General features: G+C 39.4%; 1 protein-coding gene across 2 annotated transcripts in view; it reads right to left on the bottom strand.

Moving 5' to 3' along the window:
* The window catches only part of CLIP3 (CAP-Gly domain containing linker protein 3), a 1,549,977-nt gene that overhangs the window by 958,243 nt on the left and 570,776 nt on the right, over positions 1-20,958 (bottom strand). For both annotated transcript variants that reach the window (XM_044055010.1, XM_044054942.1), the window contains exon 4: positions 14,873-14,966. In XM_044055010.1, coding sequence (XP_043910945.1) covers positions 14,873-14,966 — 94 coding nt within the window. The remainder of the gene's footprint in view (positions 1-14,872; positions 14,967-20,958) is intronic.

The following is a 20,958-nucleotide window of genomic DNA, read 5'->3' as shown; positions in this document are numbered from 1 at the left end:
CTGAAGAATTATCAAGTCCATTATGAAAATTGGTGATAGCTGCTAAATGTAAAGTGATCACCAATGCTGAGGCTCCTGCATGTAAAAGAGTAGTCAGATATTGTAGGATCTTTTGAATAGGCATAGAGTTCTGATCTTTGGCCCAAACAGAGAACCTAGTCCATTTACTAGAATAAACTTTCCTGGTGGAAGGTTTGTGTGAAGCCAGAAGAGTTTCATGAATAGGAGATGGGATGTCAGGTAGCCTGGCAATCACTGGAAGTGGAGGAACCAAGCTGTGAGATTGAGACTGTGGAGGTTCGGATGAATCAGTCCCTGAGGATGAGATAACAGGTCTTGGGAATGATCCAGGATCCACTGGCTGTGAATCAGATGAGGCCATAGAAATGGGAACCAGACTTGATGGGGCCAGTAGGAGGCAATGAGGATTGCTTTGCTTCTCAACCTCTGAGCTTTCTGGAGAAATTTTGGAATGAGGGGAAATGGGGGAAAGGCATACAGAAGTCCCGGGGGCCAATTGTGCATTAGAGCGTCCCTTGGGGTTTCCTCCTGAGGGGGAATCAGGGCCAAGTAGCTTCTGCATTTGTAGTTTAGGGGGGAAGCAAACAGATCACAGCAAGGCTTGCCCCAGCATTGGAAGATCCGATCCTCTGTTACAGGGTTGAAGGACCACTCGTAAGGCATCAGGATGTTCCTGCTTAGATTGTCCGCAATAAGGCTGGAACTCCCGGAAATGTGCATTGCTATAAGAAAGCAGTTGGAAGCTATCACCCAGTGCCAAATCCTCATGGCTTCCCAACACAGGGGGTAAGACCTGGCTCTTCCTTGCTTGTTGATATACCAGACGACTGACATGTTATTTGACTGAATTGCAATGGTCCCAGAGGGTAGGGATGCATGGAACGCTTGCAACGCTAAGAGAACTGCCCTCAGTTCCAGGACATTTATGCGCAAATTGGCCTCCATGGGGGACCGGGTGACTTGGATTGTCTTTTCCTGGAAATGCCCCACCCACCCTAACAGGGAAGTGTCCATGGTCACCGTGGCCGTGGGCTGGGGAAGACAGAACAGTCGACACCAAAGATTAATTTGTGGCTTTATCCACCATAGCATTTCTTCCTTGCAACGGCTTGTAAGACATATCATGTGGTCGAGTGGGTGAGTTAGAAATGACTATTGTGTGGAAAGGAGCCACTGCAAAATTCTCATGTGCAGCGTCGCCAGTGGCACTAACGTAATGGCAGCTGCTATGAAGCCTATGAGTTGCAGTACAAGACGTGCTGGTACATAGGTCTGAGGAAGAAGGTCTTTGGATTTGGTGTCTTATTTTCAAAAGCCTGTGAGGGGGGAGCGAAGCTTGACAGGATGTTGTGTCAAAGACTGCTCCAATAAATTCCAGTGTCTTCGCTGAGAACATTTGAGAATTGTCCTTGTTGACAGTAATCCCCAAGCGGAGAGCGAGACCTTGAGTGTAAGAGAGGCTGCGGACTAGGAGATTCCTGGTCGGAGCGGTAAGGAGCCAGTCATCTAGATACAGAAACACCTGGAATCCTTGTAGTCGAAGATGAACTACCACAACTGCCATACATTTGGTGAACACTCGGCGGGGGGGGGGGGGGGGTGGTTGTCGACAGACTGAATGGCAGTGCCCTGAACTGGTAGTGATTGGCTCCCAGCTGGAAGCGGAGAAACCTCTGGGAGTGGTGATCAATCTTTATGTAGTAGTACGTGTCCCAGAAGTCTATAGAGTACATCCAGTTGTCCCTCCCTAGGAAGGGAAGAATGGACTGTACCATGACCATCTGGAATTTTTGAGGTTTGATAAATTTGTTCAAGGATTGGTCTCCAGTCCCGTCTTTTTTGGCACTAAAAAGAACCTAGAGTAAAACCCAGATCCTGTCTGGTCTGGTGGGACTGGTTGGATGACTCTTTTTCTTAGCAGCTTTTCTAATTCTAAGGCTGCTAATTCCCTCTGATTGGGTGGTACATCGAGGATTCGTTTGACGGGTCTGGGAATTAAATCAAATGGTATTTGGTAGCCTCTGGATATTATTCTCTGAACCCAAATATCAGTAGTAATAAGATGCCAGGCTGGTAGGGGCAGAGAAAAACGACCCCAGACTGCTTCCAGAGGAAAGCAATCGGGCCGCTGCTCAGGAGTGCTGGAAGGGTCTGTCAGAGAAAGAATCTCTAGCACACTGGTTACACGGACCCCCTCTACCCAAAAGGGGCATCTTCCATATGAGTTGCCCCCTCTGCCCTGGGGGGATTGTTCACCCCGAGTGTCATGAAAAGATCCTTGGGATTTCTTGAACCACATTCTTCCTCCCTTCTGGTTCCTGGAGTAGGACCTTTGGGGGTTGGAAAAGCATATGCCCACAGTAGACAAGGTCTTTCTGTCTTTCTCACTACGTGCAAGTGTGTCTCATATACTTTGGGTCCAGAAAGTACAGATTTGTTGACAGGTGCACTGACGAAGGAAGATTTAAAGGAGTCCGTGAAGTCACACAACCGCATCCAAGAATTACGTCTCATGACAATGCCTGATGTGGTAGCTCGAGCTGCCCCCTCGGTGGTGTGAGATATCAAATGCATTGAGGAGTTCAAGATGGATACAAGGGTAGCTAGCTGCAAGGTGACAGTGTCATGCACATCACCAGGCAGTACCCCCACCAAAGTGGAAGACATTTCGGAAATTAGGTCTCTTTGGAAACAAGTAAAGTGTGCCAGACAGTTCAGTGACCGAATGGCGAAGGTCGCTGAAGCATAGGTCTGCTTCCCTAGTCTGTCCATGGTCCATGACTCCCTGTTCGGAGGATGGACAGTGGAACTATCTTCTGCCAGTTCCCTCTTGGTGACCGCCACCACGGCCATAGAATCAACTATCAACTGCTTGGACCAGTGGGGCTGGTCTTCAGGTGTAGATTAAAATTTTGTCTAGCCTCCAGGGGACAGGTTCTACGTTGTCCTGAGCCTTCCAGGCATGCTGCACAATGAGATTAACAAGGTCACCTGCCGGTGGGGTCACCCAGGAAGTAGATGACCGGGCATGTAAGGCCTGCAAGAACACCAATTCCTCAAAAGAAGGTTTAGAGGACTTCCAGTCTCCCCGCTGCTTGAGGATTTTGAGAATGTCTCCGAATGAGACGTCATCTGGAGGAGACCTTGGGGACCCTTCCCTCATCACAATCAGTGTCTTCAGTGATAGATTCCTATGGGGAATCAAGATGCTTCCTCTTACACCATTTCTTCCGGGGTGGCTCCCAAGTGGGATCTTCTGAGGAGGACTCTGGAGAAAGGGTTCCCTTCAAAGGGGGGGGTCTTGCGAATCCCGTGCCTGGGGTACAGAAATTGAGGTTTGGGAGAGGTGCATACTAGGGGGGGTTCTGATACTGACATCATTGGTGCTGACTGCGAGCCTGAGGAGTCAAGGACCCTCTCCATCACCTGGACAGCGATGGGAGCCTGGAACCGGGAAGGACAACCTTGGAACCAGGGTCTCACCCTGCCCTGAGACCACCACCTTCAGGTGAGAAGCTCCGAGAGGACAGGAAGCCATCGGAGCTGTAGACATAGATGGTGCCAGCGAGAAAATAGGTGCTGGGCTACGTACCAAGGTACGGATGGTCCAAGCACTGCTCCGAGAGAGCATTGGCTCCACCAGAGCTGATGCAGCAAGGGTGGTCAGTGCAGACAGGGGAAAAACTACTGTCAGAGCTGAGACAGTATGCACGGGAGTGGACATCAGTACCAAGATCTCCGGGATCTGGGTAGAGGCCACAGGAGGATAAACAGAGGAAGATGTAGTAAAAGATTCTGAGCCAAGAGGGATGGAAGGTCTAGCTGTAATGGTCAATCCCCTAGCTGCCAGAAGCTGGTTCATAACCCGCACTAGATCTAATTCAGAAAAACATCTAGTGGATTTAAAGGAGGTTGCTGAAGGAGAATCAGGTCTTTCTAGAAATGGGCTAAACCTCTGCCCCAAAAAAGGGTCGTAAGTTGCAGAGTATCTTGTCCTTGGCAGATATTCGAGTTTTGGAACCGATGGAGCCAAAGAAACTGTTGGCACCATGGCCGGGGATGGTGCAGAAGCAGGTACAGTCATAGGAGCCAATGTTGGATCCAAGGACAGCACCAAAGTCAGTGGTGCCGAGGTTGGAACCGAAATAGGGGTGAATATCATGGACGGCACTGAGGGAGAAGATACAGAGCCTGGTGCTGAAGAGGTCTGCGCTGAGGGTGCCAGCAAAGCATGGAGCCGACTTGGTTCCATAACTGACGGAGATGCAGGAACCGAGTGACTCAATTTTTCCTTATTTTTTTGGGGTCTTTGGAGGGGGGTGAGACCTCCGACCCAGATAAAGTCTCCGAAAAAGGTGTCTTGATTAAACATTTTAAAATAAGCTTATTTTTGCATTCTGCTAGTGTATGATTATTAAAACTAGCACAAATGTCACAGTCAGCTTTAATATGATCCACGCCCAAACAGTAGACACAACGAGCATGTGTAGCTGAGTTAAGCATATTACATCCACACTTGTCACACTGTTTAAACCCCAACTTAGCTTTGTCTGACACAGTAAGGCAACAAGGCTATCCTATAGAAAAAACAAAATAAGGGAGAGAGAAAAAGGGGAGAGAATACCAATGATGGCGTTTAAAAAAAGTGGTAAGGAAGGGCCTGTCAAATGTAGGAGAGAGGGACAGTATCAATAATGGTAGAAATTAAATTACCAAGGTAAAGGGTAGGGAATAGAATTAGGTTATAGGCAACAGACAGAAAGGGCTAAATTAAATTAAAACATTTGAAGAGAAACTATCTTAAAAATGACAATTTACTACTTAGCTTTGAGAGAGATGGCTAGCACATCTGACTAGGAATTTGGCAAACGAGATCTGGAGTAACTAGGAGAGGGGCATTATGGGTAGGGCTTAGCTGAGAGTTTTTGGCTAGCGTGAGCTTGGAAATGGACGCATAGGTTCCGAGAACGGAACCGAAGTCCTAATAGTAATTAATGAACAAAGATTTACATCAGATCATACTATTTAATGTTAATATAAAATATATAAAACCACTTCTATATAAAATTCATCTTTCCAGAGCTTTTAGTTTTAAAAAACATGCAAGTAAAAAACTGTCATTCAGTCCTGGCCATTGTAGGGAGTTCATCCTTAGTTGCCATAGGCTTCTTGTTTTTCTAGTATTAATGCCCATGGTCCACCCCTTATATTTGGTGTGATTACCTCCAATATTCCAGATTTAAAACTATGGTCAGGGTAATCCATATTATGCCTAGCTAAGGCATTTGTTTCCTTTTTGTTCCTTATATCTATTACATGTTCATAAATTCTGCTTTTTAGTTTCCGCTCTGTTTTCCCTATATAAAAACATGGACATTTTCTGCAAACTGCGCAATATACCACTTTTTCTATCGTGCATGTACATCTACTGGTAATTTTTACTATGGTGTTGTTAATGTTAAGTGAATTACCCTCATGAATATAACAATAGTTACATGCACCACATTTTTTCATGTATCCATTTTGTGGGTTCACTTGTGTATATTCTAAAAAGTTTTTCATAGTTCTACCCTTTTATATACAATGGTAGGATATTCACCCACTATATTCCTGTTGTCTCTATTATTAGTTAATACCACCCAATTTATAAACAAAATGTCAGCTACACTCTTACTGCTTTTGTTAAAAATTGTAATGAATGAACTGTTAAATTTCCTCTCATCAGATATCTCAAAATTTTGACCTGTTTCTTGAACCTGGGGTTGCATAACAGAGTTATTCACAACCTCACTATCATTCCCCTCTTATTTCTTCTTGTTATTTTTGGTATAATAAAGGCTTAAAGTGTCCCCTCTCTCTTTTATTTCCCACTTCTAACATCACATCATTTATTAGTGAATTAGGGTATCCCCTCTTCTGGAGCATGTCTTTAAGATGGTCACACTCATCCAAAAGACTTTCAAATTCAGAAACCATCCATGCAGCCCTTACATACTGACCTTTTACTGGGGCTTTCTTTTGTTTAACCCCGATGTGAACTACTACTGAAATGTAAAAAGCTATTTGAATATGTTGGTTTTCGGTAAATTTCAGATTTAAACACCTTAAAGATTCTGTCTTTCATTAACCTCACATCTAGGCATGGTATTTCATCAACTCCAACTGTATGTGTGAATTTTAGAAAAGGGGTACACTCATTTAGATATCCTAGGAACTCAGGTATAATCTCTCCTGGCCCCTCCCAATACATAAAAATGTCATCCAAAAATCTCATATAACGTGCAGTGGGAGAAATAGTTTGAATTAAATAAGTATTTTTTCTCCCACTGCAACATTACAATGTTAGCATATGTCCCCCCACAAGCTGAACCCATTGAGACATCCTCTGTTTGCAAATAGTACTCCCTATCAAATAAAATAAAATTGTTATGCAAGACAATACTTAATAGGTGTTCAAATTTATTAATTTTTGCCTGTGGTATATTCTTTTCCAAGAGATATTCACAAAACCATTCTACCCCTGTCTTATGGGGTATAATGGTATAGAGGTCTTTTCGTCTATGGTAATGAAATAACCACCTTTAGTATATTTCAGTAGGTTAATTCTCTGTAGAAAGTCCCACGAATCTTTGCATAGTCTTCTCTTCAGATAAAAAATTATTTAATTTGATATCCAAGTACTTTGCTATAGGTTGTATGACAGAACCATGGGCGTCTACAGTGGGTCTCATTGGGGGGTCATGTAAGTCTTTATGCATGTTTGGTTTGCCTAAACTACATTTTGTTCTTATTTTTGAGGAGGTTATCTGAATGGGCAGAGTTGATTGTGGTACACAAAATGTTTACTTTGCTCATTGTGTTATATGTAATTGTTATTATGTTGGGAAAACAAGCTGTTGTTTTAGAGATAGGATTAGGTAACATTCATAGTATGAATAAATGTGATGTTAGGAATGCACTTGGGAAACATGTAAAAAGAGAAGGTTCTACACATATTTAATTTTTTTTTGTATTAGAGATATTTGTACCTAATATTAGGGGTGGAGATGTTAAAACTAATACAGAAAGACTTGAGACCAAGTGGATTCTATTGCTTCAAGCAACTAGTGGTAATGGATCAAATAAATATGTCCCCTTAAAACCAGCCCAGAGGTCATGTGGCCTGAGGCTCTAGACTGGAATCATTTAAATGTATGTAATGCAAAATGTCTTTTAGATTTGATGAAGCATCCTATTGTGATGGGAAAGCTCTCATCTTGTTCTTATCGTTTTTTTGTTTTGTTTGGTATTAATCTGTTCTGCAGCTGTCTGCACAAGCAGACTTCCTGATTATGGTTTATACACTGAAGAATGCTGTTTGCATATTAAACCACTTACTGTACAGCATACGCTTGCTTGTACAGAATATTTTTGCATTTTTACATACACGGGCTGTAATGTACACTCAGTCCAGTTTACAAACTTAGTATTAAACTGAAACCTGCTAATTAAATACTACCTTAACCCCTTCAGTCATCTGTTAATACATTTGCAACTTGATATTAGTTGTAAAGCACTTAGAATTACAATAAGTACTTGTAATTTACATAACTATGCATACATTTTAAACTTGGGTTTTATTTGTAGTATTATGTACTCAGTACAACTGTATATTAGTAATATTACTTTTGTATACCTTTTTTTGCCAGGGTCTCTGCTACTCCTGGTGCTACTATACAATTACAAAATATTGCAAAAAACAAAAGAGATATTGGCTTAACTAGCACATGTGTAAAACTAATGGTATTTACATTATTTGCATTTGCTGTTGTCTGCTTTTGCTCTTGTGCATTTTAAACAGATGCACTTTAAATGAAAAGAAAATACATGCATGTCAGTCTTGTGACTTTAGATCTTTATTGCTTTTAAGTACTATTATTTGATTTTTATGTACTAGAACTGTTCTGTTATTTGAAATGGTGATTTTGAAGTTACCTAACAGCTTAGCTATGAGCTGTCCCTATGTGCATGCCATAAGAATGGCTGTCATAAGTTCTACTTTACTATTTGACTAATAGGTGTCTTGCTTTAACTGAAAGTTTTAAAACATTTGGGAATCATTTATTTATGCATTCGATTCTGCTGTGCACGCTAACCATTTTCTAAATGTAGAGTAGAGTGTTATAAATTATTTTCTGTCAGCATAGCTAATTGCTGTTGCTTTAACTCTTTACTAACCAGATTCTTTTTTGCACGGGCTGTCTGATATCTCCTCAGTATTCTGTTTTGCTGACACTAAAGCTCTTATGCACTTCTGAAAAAATGTTTGTATATGTTGTCTAAATTTTCTGAACTCACTTTGTCTCTTAGAAGTTTATTAAATTTTTCTGTCAGTTCACCATGAACCTCATCTCTGTCCTTATCTGTTTTATACTGTGTAGTAGCTTTCCACTTTTTGTCTAACAAGATTTACAGGAGCTATTGTGAATAACGATTTGACTGATGTTGTAACTTTGAAATTAACATTTCACAGGTGGTGAAAGGACATGACTGTTTAACATCTGGAAATAATGCAAGTGTATGATCCCTATCTGGTTGCTTAGTATTAACAACAGTCTGAACTGTACATTTATGACATTGCACACATAAAGCTGTTTCATATGACTTACACAATAAACATTTACTGTCAGACCAGTCATGTTTTTGTTTAAGATACCTGTCAAACGTAATTCATTTACATAATTCCTGACTGTCAACTTACCCTAATAAGGTTTTACATTTGCTAATATGCTGTTTATACTTTTTACTGGCCTGATTAATGGCATCCATGCTGTTATATAACACAACAAAAATTTTCTTACCAAAGTCCACAGAAACACAGTTGGCCAATTCTGATCAATGTAGATGGTTTGAAAATTTTTGAAGTTACTTGAAAAGCTGGTGAAATGAAGCTGGCAGTTGCAGATTTGAACCTGAGAATTCACCGACCTGGAGAATTTATGGCACTGTTTCCTTCCTGCATGGCAGTCTCACTCTGGACTCAGACGTCTGAGGAACTATACTGCTGCAAACTGTGGAAACTGTAGTGCTCCTATTCAGGACTTGATCAAGTACATAAATGTTAGTTACTGGACTTTAACTAAGTGACCTTATACAAAGCACCACTCCCCCTGTGTTTGAATACAGGCTAGGCTCACCACTGAAAAATTAATTGCACATGTGCTGATGTTTGTGCTGCAATGACAGTCTTGTACTTACCGATGCTGCTTAATGCAGCTTTGTTTTGGTGCCTTGCTAGAATAAGTCTGTTACAGTTAACTTGTTTAACTCTGCGCAGTACTATTAAAATAGCTTGTCTATACAGCATACATGTACAATACTGTACAGCTTACAGCATTACTGTCTCAGGTTAAACTTTTAAACAGCAAGAAAGATGTTCTCCAGCTATGCAGATCTAACAAGAAATCAGATCTAAGCTTATACACTTTTAATGTCCTTTTTTATATCCTTTCCCGTGCCATTCAGATCTTGTCCAGGAGAACAGTCTGTTGATGTTAACAGGTTTGAATGTGATCACATGCAGTCTGTTAAGTTACTTTGGGTTCTGTTTCAAGGTAAATTATGTGACAGTTTCGTCCTTGCCTCCAAACCAGTAGGGAGTTGTTCCTTCCTTGCACCTGCATCTCAGGAGTCATACTTATCAGCATTTTCCCTTGTAGCTGTACCAAACACTGTTACATTTATGTTACAAACAACTGGATGCCTTTTTTTTTTTTTTACTTGAATTTTAGCTAAGAGGTGTTTAACCCTTTAATATATATCTGTATGCTAGCAAACAGAAATGTACATACATCTGACTATATTTTCCTACATACATTCTAGCAAACAGAAGTATACATGCGTTTAACTAGGAATTTATAAAGGGTCCCTATTAAACTGCCAGATATTTCAAAGTTCGAATGTCATATGGTCGAGACCATATGATCGACCTTTGAAAAGTTTGAAGGTGAAAGGCAACGACTCTGTATGCACAGAATGGGGAAATGTCCCTTTTCTGCACTGAAGTGCAGTCTCGGAGTTGGTATATTTAAGTAGGGGGGTGTGGGGGTGCAGAGGGCTAGCCCCCCTGCTCAGAGCATTAAGTTTTTTTTTTTTTTTTTTTTATTATATATTCGAGGTTTCACGTTTCGCTCCTATGTTGTCGAACATATGAGGTTCGAAATTTTGAAGCTTTGAATATATAATACAGACCATTTATAAATATCTAAATATATATAACAATTACAATGACTGATTACCAGGAACCAAATATGTAAATAAGCACCTATTATGCAGTAATTCACTTATCAGTGCAGAATGATGAATTCAACTAAAATGAAGTGTTTATTACTGTTTCTTCTCATATTACCTCATTAAATTTGTAAAAAAAGAAAGAACTCACATCCAGCATTTCTTTCATCAAGCACATCTGCAATGGCACTGAAAGCAAACTTCGACCTTATGGTAATCAGGAGAATGGAAGACTTGCTATCAAAATTTCTAACACGATATGTTGTAAAGATAATGTTAGGCTCCACACCCTTCCAAAATACAAACTCTCTCCCATGAAAAACAGCTCCTTTCTGAGCTGAAAAGTCAAGACCCAAAGCGGGGAGACTTGATACTACCACACTGATATGTCACTGAACAAGCCTCAAAATAAAACTGTTTTAATGGCAACTTTTTTATGTTTTAAGTTCATTTAAATGCTTAAACCCTAATCAATTTATTATAAATAAGGCCACTTAGTTAAATATGCTGACTTGATTTGCTATAATATTAATTCATACTAGTAGGTAAAATAAATTATCAATGAAAAGTCCAGTACTCCTACATTTCATCAAAATGAAACAGTACTTGGATAAAGCCATTCTTACTGCAAAGACCAAATGGAAAATGAAACTCTTGAGTCTCCCACTACATAATGTCGACATAACCAACCACACTGCCTCACTAAGTCCATCTCCAAGTTGTTTATTTCAGTAAACAGAAACTGGATGACTTCAGCAAAATACCAAATCATGGTTTCACATGACAGAAATAATATGAAAATAGTCTTAAACTGAAAATACCCTGTCCTCCAGTGAAAGCAACAAAGTCCATTTACAATAAAAGCAAAATATAGCAAAACATGTCATTTCTGACAGCTATTGCCATTGAGAAATGATATTTCTTAATTGCTGTAGTATTTTTCTATCTTTGAAACAAAGTGGCCCCCCAAAAAAGAGCAACTTGTCAAGTCAAGTCAAAGTAAACTTTATTGTCATTTAGAACTACACACGTGTAACCTAAAAGAAATTTCATGCATCAGCTCAATACTTGAGATTACAAAGGAAAGTGAAACAACCCATACAATTAGAGGAATAAACATAACTAACAAATACAATACTACTTCCAATACACACAAGAAAGAGCAGAGACATTTACCATCACTCATATATGAAAAGAATATCCTCCCAGGAGTTAAATTAACTACCCTATTTAAAGTTATACAAAACACACTACAGATTGAAATGCCTAAGTTATTTGTCTAATACTGCACCTGAAGCCACGAACTGCTCGAACACGACTTTATTACTTGCAAAAAATAAATGTGTTTTTTATTTTTTGCAAGTAATAAAGTCGTGTTCGAGCAGTTTGTGGCTTCAGGTGCTTCATTTATACATTTTGTGGTCCAGTTCGTTTTGTGGGCGCCCTTTTCTCTAATTTTTGTTGGTTGTCTAATATTGCCCTTGAGTGAGTTAAATAATACTGACTCCCATCCATCCATCCTCAACCCCTTTTCCCATTTTTGCTCATGAGGTCCGGGTGTCACTTCAGCAGTGACAATCATCTTGAGCCAAGGTTTACACCCCCGGTTGACTAGCCCTGCTGCTGTAGTTCATTCATACCACACATTCATATACACTCTCACCTACAGCCAATTTAGAAGGTCCAATCCACCTACTGCATGTCTTTGGAATGTGGGAGGAAAGAGAAGCAACCAGAGGAAACCCACGTGACCACAGGGAGGACATGCAGACTCCGCACAGAAGGCACCGCGGCCAAGAGTTGAACTGGAGAACCTCTTGCTGTGAGGTGACACTGCTAACCACTGCACCACCACAGCCAACCCACTGCACCACCGTGGTATTAAATACTGACTATGGATATAATAAATAAATATTGCACTTACTTGGAATATACGTAAATAAAAAATTGACTTATTATATGTCCATACTCCTGGGACTAGTATCCGAGTTCAGAAGTCTAATCACTGTAAGGTAGAAATTGTTACTGAATCTTGTAGTCCTGTAGCAGATGCTGCAATAACTCCTGCCCGATGCCAGGTGCTTAAACAGTCCGTGCACAGGACGTGTGTTGTCCTGTATTATGTTGGTGGCCTTTTGGATGCTTCTTGCAGAAAAAAGATGTTGTATCGATGGAAAACTGGAACCTGTTACCTTCTCTGCAGCCCTCACCACTCTTTATAGCGCCTTCCTTTCTGTAACTGTGCAGCTTCCAAACCACACTGTGAAACTGCAGGTGAGGGTACTCTCTATTGCACCTCTATAAGAAGGTGGACAGAATATGAGGAGGAAGCTTAGCTTTTTTCAGCCTTCTTAAAAAGTGGAGGCATTGGTGCACTTTCTTGACCAGTTGGCTGGTATTTCCTGACCATGAGAGATCCTCTGATATGTGTACACCCAGGAATTTCATACTGTTAACCACCTCCACATTCTCACCATTGATCCTGAGCACTGGGTGGTTTGTTCTCCTTTTCCTGAAGTCAATTATAATCCCTTTGGTCTTGCTTGCATTCATGTCAAGGTTGTTCCCCTCACAGCAAGTGATCACAGATCCCACCTCTTCTCTGTATGCCCCTTCATCCTCCTTTGTGATGAGCTCCACGACTCTGGTGTCATCAGCAAACTTGATGATATGGTTGGGCTTGTGCTTAGCATAGCAGTTGTGGGTCAAGATGGTGAATAACAGTGGGCTGAGAACACATCTCTGTGGAACCCCAGTATTAACTGTGATGTACTTTGATTTGTTCATACCTGAACACACCCTCTGTGGTCTCTCAATCAGGAAGTCCAGGATCCAGTTAGAGAGAGGTGTACTGATTCCTAAATGTTCCAGTTTTTCTATCAGCTGCATTGGTACAACCGTATTAAATTCAGAGCTGAAGTCTATGAACAGCATCCTCACATAGTTGTCTTTGCCCTCTAAATGCTCAAGGGAGATGTGTAGTGCTACTGATATGGCATCAGCAGTGGATAGGTCAGCTCTGTACGCAAACTGCAGAGGGTCAAAATCAGAAGGTAGCCATGATAAAAGTTGGTTTTTGATCAGCCGCTCAAAACATTTCATAATAGTGGATGTCAAAGCGACTGGTCTGTAGTCATTAGGGCTGGAAGGAGTGGTTTTCTTAGGTAGCGGGTTGATGTTAGTTTCTTTGTAGCATGGGGGTACTTTTTGCCATGGCAAGAGAGGTGTTAAATATTTCCTTGAGCAATGTGCATAGTTGATCAGCACAGTAAATGTTTTCTGCCTGCATGAAACAGTGTAAAATTCTCTAAGTTTACTGCCCTATCATTTATCTTGTCATGCAGCCACGTCTCAGTAATCAAAAATGAACAAGTATTTCTCACGTTGCTCTTGTTGGAGAGTTCCAGTCTCAAGTAGTCCATCTTGCTACCCAGTGATTTCACATTAGCTAGCAGTATAGTTGGTAGTACAGGTCTGTAGGGGTTGCTTTTAACTTTACATCAACACCTGCTCTGCGACCTCTTTTCCTTGTTCTCTGACATCTCTTTTTCCTTGTCCAGCATATTCCAGAAATCTGTTCTACCAGTTGTCCATGCAGTACATCCTCAGCAATGGCAACAAAATGACAGCCCTCCACAAATAAGGCTAAAAAGCAAAGTTCTAAAGGCAGCAGTGTTATGGATGAAAAAATGTGTGAACTGCAGCAAAGCAAAAAAACTCCTGAGCCACAAAGATGACAGATTACCAAGATAAAGCTGCCAAGTAAGCCTATCAGAATCCTAAGTTTTCAACCAATGGAAGAGTAATGTCAATGAAAGTGCCGACACATCATCTGCTTACCATCTTATATATATATATATATATATATATATATATATATATATATATATATATATATCTACACACACACACACACACACACACACACACACACACACACACACACACACGCAACCCATGGAAAAACAATGTGACTTCATGAACATCAGCTGTGTTGATGAAAAAAACAGCTTTAGACTGAAGTATACAGTGAAATAAAAGGTATGCTCTGTACTGTTTAATAAGTTTACAAGTGAAGAGAAACAATTACAGGAAAATAATGGGCATAATACATAACTAGTGCAAATCAAATATTTTCCTTCAGCTTTTATAATAGAAATTATATACATTCATTTAAGTTTTTGCTTTATATTTGCCTTGCATTATTACTCTGTATTACTTGTGCTGTTACAATTGCTTTTCTTTATCATTCCAGGCTGAGAATGAAATTGATCAGTTGTGATCAGTGCTCTACCCTGGTTAATACATTCAAAAATAAAAATACTGTCTAAAAGAAATTGAGCACCACTTGAGCAAACCTCAATATATATACATGTTTAGCATTTAGTCTCTTACATGTAAAATATCTTCAAAAAAAGCTCATTTTACAGCAGATCTTGCCATTTCTTTAAATCTTTATACTAGGCCTTAATGGGTAATAGTTTGCGTGCTCAGGTTGGATGACTTATAATATTCTGTCACATTCAGTACAGCACTGTGATGTATTCCAACATATACCCAATATGGCAAACTGATCACTTACCCACACCATGGGCTCCAGCCTTGCAGGCATAGTGCAGCAGGGTCATGTCTGTCAGCCCATCCCGATCACTGACGTGGCAGCCTCGCTTCAGGATCTAGTAACAAAGGATGAGCAATTAACAGCAGAAAACAATGAATGACTGCAGCCACTAAAAAACACATCTTCCATATTAGTTATCTGAAAAATGCATTATTTAAAAACACATACAAAAATGTACAGTTCTGTAAGTATATTTACCATAACAGCAGACGCTAGACTGAACTAGGAATTGCTACAGGAATTCATAACATGGCTTGGTATAATCTACAAGCAAATGTCAGTCCCTAAGCCTGATACTTTTCAGCAGTCAGGCATCCTTACAATCTCAGGCTGTGCACAATGAAGGTAAACTGGCTTAATACGAGACTGTACTGCATATGCCCTACTCTATTTTGGTACCCAGGATGTAGCAAAGCAACTCTGACTGTACATGTTTTCACCAAATAGTACACAACAAAAATGTAATGAAATGCAGGTAAAACTGAAATATGACAAATTAAAAACACATTACACAAAGTCTGTATCTGGTGCAGAGCTTATTATACACAAAGGCCTGCAGGGCTAACATAAATACAGAAGCAGGAGAAATGGAGATGGGAGAACAAAGCCTCACAAATGTTCAATGTCCATTATAAGGATCACTGCTCCAGGAATGGAATTCCTAACAAGAATGTAAGAGCACCAAGCAATGTACTCCCAGCTTCCAACAGACTAAAGGACTTACAACATCCACTATTATATGAAAGGAGAAATAAAGCAGTGCAGACTGAAAGTTGAGCAGGCTTTAAATATGAATGAAAGTCTAGTTTGCTAATTCAGAAATATTCGGAGGAGATGCCTTTTGAAAATGTTTGCTGATACTGTAGATGTGGTCCTGGCTTTCCCAAAAAATTACTTCTTATATTTGTCATAACAAAACACAATGCAATTGGCAAGCTATCTGAAAGTGGTCTGCTTAGAAAAAAATAGGCAGCCTTACTGTGTTTTTACAAAGGATAAAAACATTGTTCAGATTGTCTCAGAGTTTAGTTCTCTCAGTATGGTGCCTGATGAATTAATGAATGTCTGAAATCAGAGTTAAGTTCTGTCCTGGTAGTGACTAATGAATTAATGAATGTCTACAGTTTAGTTTTCCCAGAGTATGGCCTGGTGGGTTAGAGAATGTCTACAGCACGCAAAGTATTTTCCTTTAATTCTTCTACTTTGGAAAAAGTGACAATTAAATAGGGTGGTTTCAAAGAAAAAAAACTAAAATAACTGTTTGCATAAAGAAAGTACTAAAGAAATATAGGCACTGCAATGTAAAAAAAGCCTTGTTAAAAGAGCATGACAAAAGAAAATTTAATGTGCTTTTTCTCATTCTTGCATGGGAGAATGACTAGTTTAAGGACCTTACATTGATTTAGTAGCAGGTTTTAAGAGAAAGTAAGTAAATGAAATAGAATATTAACTACTATGAGGCTTTTTTCTAGCAAATGAATGTATGCTCAGTAGCAATTCTGCATCTGGCCCTCATGTCTCCTTAGAAACAATCTGATAAAGAAAAATTGACTGTCTGGTTCTCATATCGCCATGGAAAAATCTGATAATGACAAATTGGCTGTCTGGTTCTCATGTCTTCCTGGAGACAATCTGATAAAGAGAAATTGGTTGCAGTCTGGTGGAGAGTGATTGGCTGTGGAAAAAAAAGGAAAAGAGAAACTGGCTAGAGGAGAATGTTCCCTGAAAGCATTCATGGGGTTTCCCAGCTGGAAGAACTACAAAGATAAGACAAAACATGTTATCACTTAGTAGAAGCATAAGCTACACCATGTGTCTTAGCATGAATAACCTTTCTTTTAGGTTAACTCAGGTCTATAAATGTGGCTGTTAGTTTGGGACATCTGTTCTTATTAGTAGAGTAAAACTTCAATATCTGAATATGTACATAGCTCTGTATGTACATATTCAAATATGTACATAGCTTTGTATGTAAGTATTAAATTAATAGGTTTTATGGGGTATTGGGGTTTGTTTTGTTTTGTTTGAGGGCTTTCAATAAAACAAAACGTTTTGTAAGATATGACATAGGCTCAAATGATTATGACAAGAAACAACAATATATAACTTCAACCTGCCAAAATGTGTATGCATGTAACACAAAAGCTGGAACTAGAGAATTAACAAAAAAGTGTTATATATAAAAAGTGGAAATAATAACTTTTTAATACAATGGTGCTTTATGTAATGTATTTAAATATCAATGGCCTCACAGATAAATACAAAAAAGAAAGAATAGTGAACTATATTAAAAAATGTACCGTGCAGATAGCTGTGTTACACGAGACACAATAGGAAAGAACTGAACATGTAAATTTGATAAAGAAAGGTTTTCAGGATGGTTATTTAGTGGAATATCTGGGACAAAAGAAAAGAGGAGTACTTATATTAATTGCATGTGGAGCCGCAATACTGAGAGAAGAGGATAAAAAAGATACTAATGGCAGATTTGTAGTGGTAACAGGCTACTGACAAGGGAGGAGGATTACATTGGCATGCATTTATATTTTACCAAAAACTGCTATAATGGAGCTTAAGAAAATTCTGGGAGAAACAATCAGTTTTCAGCAAGGAATATTACTTATAAGTGGGGACTGGAATTTGATTTGCAGCAGTGAAGATGTGTCTGGGGGGCCCAGAAGGGAAAATATAACAAAGGAGGGTACATTTTTGAAGATATTTATGAAAATATTTGTCATGGAAGATGTGAATTCAGTAATAGGAGTTCAGACTGAATTTACATACTGTTCCCCAAGATATAAAAACTGGGCTAGGCTAGACAGAATTTACATTTCACAGGAACATGTGTTTTTAATTGAAGGTCTTGATAACATAGCCAATAACTATTTCAGATCATATGCCAATAATAATTAAAATAAAAACACAGGGTAATGGAATAAAAATGAGTCACTGGTGCTTTTCCACCTATCTGTTGAATAGAGAAGAATTTAAGGAATGGGTAATGGAGATTATTTAGGAGCTATTCAAGAGGATAGAAATTGCTTCTGAAAATATAGCTAGGGAGTAGGATAAAATTAAAGTAGAGTTTAAAACATAATAAAAGAAAGGTAGCTATGGTTAAGAAGTAACAAGAAATATTTAGAGGGACTGACAAACATTAAAGTATTGCAAAACAGGGGGAATCACAGAACAAGAACAAGATCAACTGTAGAATGCTTAGAAGAAAATAAGGGATTACCTCAATATTATACATGAGTTTAGAAAGATTGCTGTTAAGCAACTGTTTTTGATAATAGCACTACAGCACACAAACCTTTAGCACAATGACTTGGGCAACAGAAAGTAGAAAGTGCTACCTCCAAGTTTAGGGAACCTATAACAAGGAAGGTAACAAGAGATCCTGTAGCCTTATGAGAAATATTTCAGAAAATCTATGAAAGTCTGTATAAAGCAGGGAAACATGGAAATCAGGAAAAGGTTCAAATGAAAATGATTATGGGAAAATTAAATATGCCAAGGTTAGAGGTAGAAGATGCTCAATTACTAATGGTTAGTATAGGAGGAGATGAGATAAAAATTGAGATGTATAACCAATCTATAGGAGAGTCCTCAGGACTAGATGGTATTCCTGTTTTAGTTTGGAAGCTAGGAGGGAAAAAACTGATAAAAATCTGGAAGGTTTTGTTTAAAAGTATTTTAAGAGGAGGAGAAGTACCAACATCCTGGAAGAAAGCGGGGGTAACTGTAATACCTAAAGAGGGTAAATATCCATCAGATCCAGCTTCATACAGGCCTATTTCAATACTAAACCATAAAGCATTCATGTCTATAATGGCTAAAATAATGGCAAAAGTAATGCCAAAATTGATAGATATGGACCAATGTGGTTTTGTAGAGGGAAGGCAAACATTTGGCAAAATTAACAGAACACTGATGATCCAGAGGGAAGCAGAATGCAAGAAAATACCACTGTTGTTGATGGGTCTTGATGCAGAAAAAGCATCTGACAGAGTAGGCTAGGACTTCATGAGCAGCGCAACAGAAGCATTTACATTTCCTGAAAACAATTATAAGGTTGATTAGGAGGATATATGAGGGATCACAGGTGAAAATTAAAGTGGGTGGGGTCCTCTCTGATAATTTCTGCTTGAGCAGTGGAACCAGGCAGGGGTCTCCTCTTTCCCCTTTGTTATTTGCATTATATTTAGAAACACTGGCAAAGAAATAAGGGACTGAGAAATTTAAGGATATAATTGGTATGGTAGTCAAGAAAAGCTGGCTCTATTTGCAGATGATATTATTTTATATCTAATAAAACCAGAAAGAGACATTACAGTGGTGTGGAACATTTTGAGACAGTTTCAAATCTTTTCAAGATATAAAATTAATGAAGCTAAAACAAAGGCAATAGCAGTAAATTATGTACCCACACACAAATTGCTCCAGCAATATCCATATTTATGGATTAAAAATTACTCTGGTGTGTCAGCTACGGACATGTGGGAAGAGACTAAACAAAAGATAATTTTATTTATTTATTTATTTAAATTTGTTGACCGGGAGTGTCCGACTGGACGTGGGTCCATTTTCAGCGGAGGCCCGGGGAGAAAAGCTCCACAGTAAAATAAACAGACAGTAGTTACATTGGATTACATAGTGATTAACAATTTAACATAGAAATTACTTACAACATATTTACAGATGAAGAACATAGTACATCAGTAGACAACTAGAATCTTTATCTGTGAAGTACATAACAGGCATTAACAAATGTAACAATGAGAAGTTCCTGCTGTATAATAAGTACTAGGCTTATGAGCATCTGAGCTTGCTATCATCAAGGTAGTTAGTGGAGGTGAAAGAAAGGTAGTAGTTGGATGGGGTGGATGATAATTAGAGTGGGAGTTGCAAGGGCATAGCCAGCATGTTTTTAGGTGCGCTTTTAATAAAGTTTTGAAGTTGGTGCATGATGGTACGGAGGTAATTGTGGGGGGGAGTGAGTTCCATAATTTGGCTATGGCGCAAGAGAATAGTGCTTCACCAGCAGAGTTATTGGCTTTAGTGATCTGCAAGTGATTTTTGTTGCTGGATCTTAGTGGTCTGGTGGTGCGATAGGGTTGGAGTAGATTCTGGAGGGATGGGACATTTAGTGGATGGTTTACTAGTTTGTGGGCGAGTGAGAGTTGATACCACTGAAGGAGGTGAAGGAGTTCAAGCCAGCCCAGTTCAGCAAGTTAGAGACAGTGGTGACTATGGTAGGATGCCCCTGTGGCGAATTTGGCGATTTTGTTGTAGCAGGTCTCTGGCTTGTTTAGATCACATTGCTTTAGGTTGGTATATACTGGAGAGGCATAAAGCAGGGTGGAGATAAGGTGGGAATTTGCTATTGAAATCTTTGCTGCTTTGGTGAGAAATTGTTTATTTCTGTATAATGCTCCTAGTTTTTGTGGACTTTTTTTATGGTCATGGATATGTGAATGTCAAATTTTAGTTTATTGTCTATTTCCACTCCTAGCAATTTGGTGTGTTCAGTTGGGTATATAGTGGTGTCTTTTGCTGTGATGTTAAAGTGAGTGTTGTTTTGAGTATGTTTGGTGGGTTGGAAGATGAGTAGTTTAGTTTTGTTTGGGTTGAGTATTAATTGGGCATCGGATAACCATGTTTCAACAGAGGAAAAGGCTTCCTGTGTGACTTTTTGCAGTTTGGGTAGGGACTGGGCTGAGCAGATGATGGTTGAGTCATCTGCGTATTGGATGAGTATGCCATGTTTGGTGGCAGAGGCTAGATTATTGGTGCAAACAGAGAAAAGTAGGGGTCCAAGGATGGATCCTTGGGGAACCCATATGGAGACAGGTAGTTGGGGAGATATGTCATTCTGCCATACAACGGTAACAGGTAACTCTGAAACCAGTTGGTGACTGATTGTGAGAAGGATAGGTTATTGAGGACAGAGATAAGTTGTTTGTGTGGGACCATGTCAAATGCTTTAGATAGGTCTAGGAAAGTAGCAGAGGAGAGATAGCCATTGTTTTTATGCTGAAGGATAG

This window comes from Protopterus annectens, chromosome 1.part0, assembly GCF_019279795.1.
Source record: "Protopterus annectens isolate FY-2018-M chromosome 1.part0, PAN1.0, whole genome shotgun sequence".
Classification (NCBI taxonomy): domain Eukaryota; kingdom Metazoa; phylum Chordata; order Ceratodontiformes; family Protopteridae; genus Protopterus; species Protopterus annectens.
The sequence above is the reverse complement of the archived record's forward strand: the minus strand, read 5'-3'. Positions and strand labels throughout refer to the sequence as shown.